The 10,356-nt window shown below is 39.9% G+C and overlaps 1 protein-coding gene across 1 annotated transcript; it reads right to left on the minus strand.

Annotated features, from left to right (window-relative positions):
* Positions 1 to 4,325: 4,325 nt before the first annotated feature.
* On the minus strand, positions 4,326 to 7,418 carry LOC129908434 (uncharacterized). Its single transcript, XM_055984901.1, has one exon. It carries the CDS (start codon positions 7,416 to 7,418, stop codon positions 4,326 to 4,328), a length of 3,093 nt encoding a protein of 1,030 aa, XP_055840876.1.
* Between the last annotated feature and the right edge of the window lie 2,938 nt (positions 7,419 to 10,356).

Consider the following 10,356-nt stretch of genomic DNA (forward strand, 5'->3'; position numbering starts at 1 on the left):
TAAACAAATTAAGTGTAGGTTTTTATCCCACAAATCTTGAAAAAGTGATTTTTTTCCCAATTTTTTCAACTTTACCCAATTTTTTTTGCAAAATAAAACAAACAAAAAAATAAAGTAAGGTTATATTCTGAAAGAATATACATTTAGGCACAAATTGGCGTATTTTTTTTATTGAAATTGACCAAAACTGCGGAATCTATGTTATTTTTTCGTAAATAGAAAATGTGGCTTTTCATGATGTGAATTGCAAGGTGCACAATAGGGTGTTCATTATTTTAAAATAATAAGAATTTCTATGCTCCTAGGATCTTATATGGTTGGAAATAAACTAAAAAGTTTTTCCAAGTTTCAAGTCTCTAACTTAATTCTAACCCGTGCCGCCAAGCGGTTGAAGTTTCTTATGGGAATAACATGGGGTTTCTTGGACCTTGTTCGATCAATTTTAAATTCCAGCCAAACCATTCGTTCAAAAAATTTAAAACTTTACAGACTCAAATTTAATAAGTGTAGCTATCATGTGAAAATTTTTAAGATTTTTAATTGTTATAATTTTAGAGATTTAGCTTGGTAAAAAAAGTCATTTTTTCAGACTTTTTCAAAAATCGCTTTTTACACGTTTAATGCCAAAAATTTAAAAAACATACATTTTTATTCACAAATAAGCAAATCCTCTTTCCAAAAACATATAACATATTGAGAGTTGTTAGAAAAATGACTGAAATATTGATAGATTACATCGTAAGGTCTGTAAAAATGGTTTTTTGTAAATAAAAAAAAAATGGAGGGTTCCAAAAATATAACAAAAATATTTTTATGCATTATTCGACCATACGAACAGCCTACACTATGTTATTTCTCGGGTGTATTTTTTTTTTTTTATTTTGTAGCACAGTGTTATTTAAAATAGGGAAATCAAGAACGGTTCTTGATTATTATATCGTAATTTTAGAAAAGTTCAGCTGCCTCAAAAATGCTTCCTTCCAGTAAGCGAATGAGTTTTTTTTTATTTTTGCTCAACATTCCATGGGACTTTTGATTTGAAACAACCAATAATTTTAACCTCGAAGCATTTTGATATAAAAAGATACCTTTGCATTTTGTTCAACCCCAAACCGTTTTGTCTTGCCTTCATATTATTATTTTTTTTTTTTTTATTCAAGAAAAACCAAGAGGTTTTGCAACTTGCAACATCATCATAACAAATTTACCTGTGGCGCTGCTTTACTAACTGGTGCCCAAGGATCTTGATTTAAAGTAATTGCAAAAGGCTGTTATTGATTGAGTTGATTTATGGACGGAACCTATGAATTCATTGTTTAAGGCTGAGTGGACCACGTAAAAATCGGGTTATCGTTTACAAATCGGTGAATAACTTTTACATTTTTAAAGATAATTGAATGAAATAAATTTTATTATTTAGGTAATAAACAAGGCTAAATATCTTCATCCCCACAATTTCCAAATTTGTGCACTTGTAATTAAGAGAGAACAAAACATGATAAAATTTTCGTTCTTTTAGAACGACCTGAAAGACATTGGTTTGTTTCTTAGACTAAAATTTTTATTTTTTTTACTTCTATTTTGGATTGAGGTTGAATCAAACTACGGAGTAAAACTATTTTGAAAAACTAAAAATGTATTTTTCATAGAAAAAAATTAATCGAAACTGAAGCTATTTTTCCTTATGTTACAATGTTTGAACATGTATAACTTCTGCAATTATTGATAAAATTCATCGAAATAAAAAGAAATAAGTACCTCAACTCAAATACTAACACATTGATTAGTTTAAGAAATTTATATTAAGTTTTAAGGTCTTAAACAACAAAAAAATACTAAAAAGTCATTTTTTCTTAACTTTAAAAAAAAAAGTGGTTTAATTTCTTTGTTTTTCAAAGTATGATTTTGATTTTTATTTTATTTAAAAGCTTAGTTTATGGACTATGGAGTAAAACTATATTTTGTTGGAAAATATTATTTTGTAACCCCCCAATCGCTTTTTAAGTAGTCCCAAAAACAATAAACTGTACTATGAAACCAGAATTTTTAGATTTTTTGTTATATTTTTTTTTATTTTTTTTTCATTATTTTTTCTATCAATATCAAGTTAGAAAATAAGAATTGCTATAATAGTTTTCTTACAATTAATTTTTGAAAAAGAGTCTACTTTCCATTTTTTTCCTCAGAAATTCATGGAATGCGTATGTATTGGAATTTGTAGTTCAAACAAATTCCGCTGGCGCTAGTTGTATCTCTCTCCTTATTATCTTCTATTTTGTTTCTACATGATCTCTCGCACTCGCTCTGTCGAGTGGTTGTTTGGTGGTATAAATAATAAGATGAACTTAGGTATCTGCATTCTACATATTGTTTGTACATAGGTTTTTCCATAAAAAAGGATTGGCGCCAGGCTAAGTGCATGCAAAGTGTTGTTGTATTTTTTCGCGAAAACGCGAAAATGAGAGGATACAGGAAATGGATCTCTCGCACGTTTGCAATGTATGGTATCTGGTGTTGCGTGGTAGGTATATGGAATAGGATAAACGAGTTTTTTTTTGTATTCTTGTTTTTTTTTTTAACTGGTTTATTTATCTCTTTCATTTTTTTTTTTTTTTTTTTATAATGAGCGCGCACTAAAGGGGTTTTGGGTACCCTTAATATGTATATATACACAGTACGAGCTTTAGGAAAAGAGGAAGGGATGTAAAAAAAGATACCGATGCACATTGGTTTTAAAGTTCTGAACATTAAAATGGGAGGGAAAAACAGAGGCGGGTAATGCATTCCACATTCTAGTAGTACGACTAAAGAAAGAATCTCTGTATTTGACGGTATGTCCGAAGTTGGGCTCAAGTGTAAACTGATGGGCATTCCTTGAAGTACGAGTATTACGGTTGAATTGTTTAAGGGGAGGAATGCAGCTAGCTATTTCATTAGAACATTTTTTAAAAAAGTACCTATTAAATAAGGACAGGCATGATGGTTAGGTTAGGTTATGTGGGCTGACAGTTGATATTGTTACCGTCACACTTAGATCAATGTAGATCCCTTGTGATACCCTGAAGTATTGTAACTTCATGAAAAAAGTGTTAACCTATGAATGCTATGGTTGTTCGAGCCATTTGGAGGACTTGACAAAGTTCAGTAGGCTATTGCCTGAGAGTTCCGCTAGTTCTTCTAATTCATTAAAGAAGTAGTTTCCTAAGAATTTTTTCCTAGTGCGACAGAGTGCTGGGCAGTGACAGAGGAAGTGAACAGTGTTTTCCTGTTCGTCCTCATTACCGCAGCCTCTGCATAGATCATCCGTACAAAGCCCCATTTTCTTTTTGTGGTATCCTAGTAGGTTATGACCCGTTAAGACGCCTATTAGGGATCTTAAAGAAGGCTTACTAAGTAGTAAGATCTTATTTGATTTTTTCTCGTCGAAGCTCGGCCATAGTTTCCTGGTGTGACCGCAGGTTTCTAGGAGGTTCCATCTATCGTTGGTTTTTTGTGAAATCTTGTTGACGATATTTCGCCTTATTTCACATTGTGGGATTCTAATGTTAAGGTCTATGAGAGAGGGATCAAGCACTGAGCCCTCCCTTGCAAGCTCATCCGCTTTTTCGTTTCCGAACACATCACTGTGGCCGGGAACCCAGCAGAGTCTTACATTATGCTGCATACCAAGAACCCTAAGCTCTTCGCGACAGCAAGAAACAAGCTTAGACTTGATTAAGGTGGCAGAAATCGCTTTTATTGCCGCTTGGCTATCAATGAAAAAGGTGATATCAGCAGGTGATATCGCCATCATGGATATTTGTTTAGCAGCATTTTTCACTGCCAATATCTCGGCTTGGAAGACACTGCTGTGATCGGGGAGCCTGAAAGAACTGGCAAGGTTGAGGTTTTCTGAGTAAAAACCTGCACCAACCCCAGTGTTCATTTTCGAACCATCGGTAAAGATGGCGATAGTCGACTCATTTGAGAAAGGTATACTGTTTGTTGGGCGAATTGGCCACAACTAAAACTTTTTTGTTAACTCGCAAATAAAACACAAATTTAATTTGCATGGAGTTACAAATCCTTTAAAAAATGAAATTTTATTTAATTTTAATTACAAGAGATTAGATTAGATTACTTACTTAGTTTTGTGGTATAATTTTAGATATTTAAGTTATTTATAAAGAAAAAGCAAAAAGCCACCTCGTTGCTAGCAAATCGGAAATAGAATAAAAAATTAGAAAAGTAGTTCAATGACAATTTAGGTTATGAAGATTTCAACTTATGTGGCTCCATCTAGATGCCCAGGGTGAAACTACTTCTAGGGTGCGCACACACCTTTTTCAACACTCCCCCTTGGTAGTTTCTCCTGGAGACTCATTGGGAGCTTTGATGTCGAGAAGGGCCAATTTGACGGCAGGTCTTTCGTAGATTCCACTCTGCGTTTGTATGAAAGCGCTTCGTACTTGATCGTCTTTTGAAAGCTTAACTTTGATTATTCGTCCTTTAGCCCAACTGTTTCTGGGACTAGTTGGGTCAACGACCAGGACTATATCGCCGACCTCTAAAGGTTTTGCGGGTGTGAACCATTTTGTACGCCTGGTAAGTGTGGGCAAGTATTCTGCTACCCAGCGCTTCCAGAAGCGGTCCGCAAACTGCTGTGAGGTGAGCCAATTTTTACGTAGCACTGTCACGTCGTCGTTAAATTCCACCAAAGGTTTGGAACCACTGGCCGAGCCTAATAAAAAGTGGTTAGGTGTGAGAGCTTCTGGATTTGCAGGGTCTATTGGAATGTATGTCAAGGGCCGTGAATTAATTATATTTTCTGCTTCTATCAACATACTGCGCAGCAATTCGTCATTCGGATTCCTTGTCGGCGCAATAGCATAAAGGGTGTTTTTAATGGAGCGTACTAAGCGCTCCCAGCTACCACCCATATGCGGTGAAGCCGGTGGTATAAATTTCCATTGAGTGCTTGTAGTAGTAAATGTTTCCGCCAATCTATCACTCTGGATACAACTAGCCGCTTCCCGTAGCTCCCGTTCTGCGCCGTGAAAATTAGTGCCGTTGTCGCTATGAATCTCGATGGGCGTTCCTCTTCTGGCAATGAAGTTTCTGATACAGAGGATACATGAATCTGTAGTCAAGGTATGAGCAACTTCTATGTGGACTGCCCTTATGGTGAGACAGGTTAGAAGCACTCCCCAGCGCTTTTCAGTTCTTCGACCTACAGTAACCAAAAGGGGGCCAAAGAAGTCGACGCCAACGTACGAAAATGGTCGACAGAAAGACGCGAGTCGCGCCTGTGGAAGTGGTGCCATGATTGGAGGGCGTGGAGAAGCTCTATTAATCTTGCACTGCGAACAATCTTTCTTGATGGCCCTCAAAGCTGATCGCACCTGAGAAATGTAAAAGTTTTCGCGAAGAATATTTACCACAGTTTCATCGTTTTGATGGTTGTAACGATGATGAACATCTTCGATAATAAGAGTGGTTATGCGATGAAATCTTGGCAGGATAATGGGTAGTCGGAAGTCCAGGCTGAGTTTTTCTTCCAAACGGATTCTGCTATTGGTTCGAATGAGACAATTTTCATCCAGGAAGGGGCACAGATTAAAAAGCGGACTGCTTTTCTCGACACAACGGTTCATGGTTAAGTCTGCAACCTCTTCGGCGTATTCACAAATTTGTGCTTCTCTTAACAGTTCGTTTTGCGCGTTCTGTAGTTCTTCACATGACAAAAGGCCACTCACCTTGATTGTCTTGTTTCTTTTAGTGCTTGTGTTGTGCACAAATCGAAGGGCATACGCCGTACTCCTAAGCAGCTTCCACCAGGTAGGGATTTCATTGAATCGGAAAATAGTATCTCGACCGAAAGTATGAATGGCAACAAAGTTAGTTTTAAGGTCTTCAATTGTAGAACCCACGACAACTTCCTGCGGCCATTGATCTGCAGAGGTTTTCAAAAAAGCTGGTCCATTGAACCATCGGCTAGTGTCTTTGAACTCTGGAGGTTTTTGCCATTTTGTGGCTTCGTCCGCAACGTTCATATTTGTAGGAATCCATTTCCATTCTTCTATATCGGTAAGTTCTAAAATTTCGCTAACTCGAAATGCTACGTACTGCCGGTATCTGCGGTGATCAGATCGGAGCCAACACAAAACGGTTTTGGAGTCTGACCAGAAGTAGCGCTGCCCAAGTAGCGCTGCCTGCAGTTCCAAGCGAGGAATTGATAAGGCCTTAAGAGGTGCTACACGAGTTTTCGCCCCTATAAGACTAGTCTCCACTAGCCCGTTGTTGGAACTTCTTATGTACGCTACCGCCGCGAAACCGTTTTCGCTGGCGTCGACGAAAACATGCAATTGTACATCGGAGCCCAGAGTTGAAGTCACGTAACATCTTGGAATCTTAACCTCCTCGACTTTGGATAGATGATGCACCCATTTCAGCCATTTTTTGTATTCATCGTTTTTGATTTCATCATCCCACTCTATTTTAGATCGCCAGATCTCTTGGAGCAGAATCTTGATGTACATGAGGAAACACGATATAAGTCCTAAAGGATCAAAAATTGTCATCATAACTCTGAGGACTTCACGCTTAGTTGGACGTTTTGACCCAAAAAGAATTTCCCTTTGATTTGGGTTTGTAGTAAGCTTGAACGTAAGGCAGTCTAAAGAGGTGCACCACCACATCCCAAGCACCTTTTCTGTACCTAGTTCAACATCGGCGTTCATGCTTTTTTGTTCTGTTGGTTCTGATTGAAGTGCTCTTAGAACTGCGGACGAATTGGAAACCCAGTTTCTGATGTGAAACCCACCCTGCTTGTGAATGTGTCGAATCTCCTGAGCTAATGTGATGGCCTCTTCCTCAGTCGGAACACTATCCATCAGGTCATCTACGTAATGATTTTCCTTAATAGAACAGGCCGCTCTTGGAAATTCAGCTGCAAAGTTATCGGCGTTGGTATTTTTGACGAAATGTGCGGTACATGGGGAACAAGTTGCCCCAAAGGTCATCACTTTCATAATGTATGTATCGGGTTGCCCTTCTTCGCCATAGCCCCACAAGAAACGCTGGTAATGTTGGTCCTCCTCTCGAATACCGACTTGGTGGTACATTTCCATTATATCCCCACAAATCGCGATCTTGTGTTGTCTGAATTTATAGATGACGGACGTCAGAGGAGTAAGTTGATCAGGGCCTTTGAGGAGTAAGGAATTGAGTGAAGTCCCGCGAACTGCAGCAGCAGCGTCCCAAACGATCCTAATTTTTCCAGGTTTATTTGGATTTTCCACAGGAAAAACTGGTAAGTACCATGAACGGTCCTTATTCTCCACAATTTCTTGGTGGGTGATTCTTCGTGCATAGCCTTTTCTGACGTATTCATCGATTTTACTATTTAACTTTTCAGCTAGAACTGGGTCACGCTGCATTCTCTTTTGTAGACAGACTAGTCGTTTTCTGGCCATCGGATAACTATCAGGCAGTTGAAATTCATCAATTCTCCAGAGAAGTGTCGTTTCGAATCTCCCATTCTTGCGAACTGTACGGGTGTTCAGCAGATTCAAAGCTCAGGCATCATCGTCAGACATCATTAGCTTTTTCAACTCGTGTGTTCCGAAATTATCATCGCAAATAAAGTTTTTCACAAGGCGGCGTAGCTCGGGGTCATTGCATTCGCAAACATGAAAGCTGTGAGTTTTATCAGACCTGTTTGCTTCTTCGACACACTTTCCATGAATCACCCAACCTAGGCGAGTTTTTGTCGCAACCGGTTCATTTGGACCTCTTTCTTTAGATTTAATCGGGAATCCAAGTTGTGTATTATCGCGACCTATAAGCAACAGTGGAACGGCTTTGTTGTATGGATCTATGTCGAGTCCTCTTAGATGTTCAAACTTCTTCCGCAACTCATCGGAATTGAGTGTTTGGGCTGGTAGGCATAGTTTCTCAACAGTGTGTACATTTGCTAGTGGGAACTTCTCTGCGTTGGCGGTTGTGCTTGATATTTGTAGGTTGATTAACTTGGATTTACGCTCAAATCGGGAAGTGTTTCCAGTCCACTTCAGACACAGAGGTCGTGACTCTCCTTTCACGTTCAACTGCTTGGCGAGATCTTCATCCATTAACGTTACGGATGATCCATCGTCCAGAAACGCAAACACCTTTATTTTTGTTCCGTTTCCATAAAGGAATACGGGCACGACTCGGAACAGCACAGAATCTGTATTATAAGATGTACTTTCGGAATGAATTCCGACCGTCCCATCCGTAGGTTGTTTTTGGTCGTTGTGTAGGAGCTGATGATGTTTTAACGTACAATTGTTTTTTCCACACAGGGCTTCTGTCTTGCATCTCTGATTCAAATGTTTTTTAAGGCATTTACAGCAAAGGCGGTGCCTTCTCACCTCCTCCCATCGAGCGGTGCGGCTCGATTGCACGAACTTCTTACACTCTGCCACTGAAGAACAGCTGCCACCGCAGACATAGCACTTGTTTTCTGGGTTGGTTTGACTGTAGTGGGCGTTTACGATTCCTTTATCTTTCCATTTGGTGCGTTTCTTCTCTTCTGCATATGTGGAAGGAGCTGTGACCAGAACCCCATTTGCAGCTTCGGCCATCGTATACATCCACGAACTGAAGTGTACGAGTGTGCATAGCGGTAGTGATTGCTTGTGGATGGCCCAATTAAGCCGAAGGGCAGGTGGAAGCTTGTCCACAAGTTCTTGCATCAGCATGGGGTAGTTGAGATGGTCGACTATACCACAGGCTTCGATTGTAGCACAGAGGTTCTGCACTGCTATTGCAAATGTGACAATAGTTTCGAGCTTTTCTGCTTTGGGCGAGGGTGTGGAAGTAATCTTTCGAATCAGCGTGTTTATAATCAATTCGGGTCTGCCGTACAGCATCCTCAAAGTCTCGATGACACGTCCTACACAATTAGGTTGAATGATCAAGCTTCTTACTGCCTCTAATGCCCCACCTTTAAGAGCTTTGTGTAGTCTTATGAGATTTTCCTCATCGCTAAAACCACCCAGTTCAGTGCTCCGATTAAAACTTGCGATGAATAGTGGCCATTCCGAGGGGTTTCCATCGAAAGCAGGCAAGTCTCGGATTAAATTATAAATTATTTTTCGTTAAAAAATTATTTGAGGGCGTATATTGTTGCATATTGTTGAACGAGGGCAAATATTGAGAGGACGGTTGGTGTTCGGGGTTTTGTTCTTGAGAATGCTGATGAGTTTGATTGTTTTGAACACCCTGTTGATTGTTTTGAACACGCTGTGATGTTGGCATTAAAAAATTAACTGCGGCTGTGTTGTGTTGATGGTCGGGCTTTGGTAACAGAACTTCCTCACCGGCAGAATGGAACTGGGTAGAACCTGGAATGACAGCTGCGGGAGACGACTGATGTTGGTTAGTGATGAACGATGATTTCCCTTCAGCGCCGCTACAAGTATTAGAAATGTGTTGGTGTTGAGAAGTAATCGGCATGAGGTCAAGGGGACTGGGGTTCACGTTCGTCGTGGAGTGCAGGTAATCCTTCTGTGTTGTTCCATCAATCCACTTACTAACATTCACTTTTGCCTTCGCACTTTTATTTTTCATCGTCTCTGAACCATGGGGAGCCTCATCGTCATCGTCCGAGGAGCTAAAAACTTGATTCATAATTTGGTACTTTTTGGTTATGTACTCGGCATCCCTTTCTTTTCGTAGCTTGAGTTCTTCTTTGTCGCGACTTTCCCTCAACTGCCTTTCCTCTTCGATTTTCTGCAGCTCTATTTGGAGTCGCTTAGTTGAAGAACATTTCGAGGATTGTGAACTGCTGGAGTTAGGTCTCGGTGGTTGGAACGGAGCCTTTGAAGTTCGATCATCCTCGGCTAGCACAAGACCTTGAGTTGAAGTTTTTTTTGTTGCTGAGAAGTGTCCGTTGCTTAATAAAGATGTTAAAGGTACACGGTGCGCGAGGGTCATACGACTGTGGGCATTTGATAAGAATGTATCCGCATACGGGGGTAAGGTTGGCAACCCTAACACGTTCTGAGTAGAAGTTGTCGCGAAGGGGTATGGTTGGCTATAGTACGCGGAAGGGTTAGAAAGAAAAAGATTTCCACACATGGCAGCAACTTCGGCCGCACTATGCGCAGAAACTTTCACAGAACTTTGGGCGGATGCAGCAGGGTTATGTATTGCTGATAGTGACTCATAGAAGGCAGCATTCAGTGTTGTTGTCTCATTGGCTAAACGCCCACGCATGGCAGCATCTTCGGCCGCACTATACGCAGGGAATGCTGCTGAACTTTGGGAAGATATAGTAGTAGTTGGAGTTGTAAAAACGGCTGAACTTCCGACTAAAGCAGCAAATTCGGC

Source organism: Episyrphus balteatus, chromosome 1 (genome assembly GCF_945859705.1).
Source record: "Episyrphus balteatus chromosome 1, idEpiBalt1.1, whole genome shotgun sequence".
In the NCBI taxonomy this organism is placed as follows: domain Eukaryota; kingdom Metazoa; phylum Arthropoda; class Insecta; order Diptera; family Syrphidae; genus Episyrphus; species Episyrphus balteatus.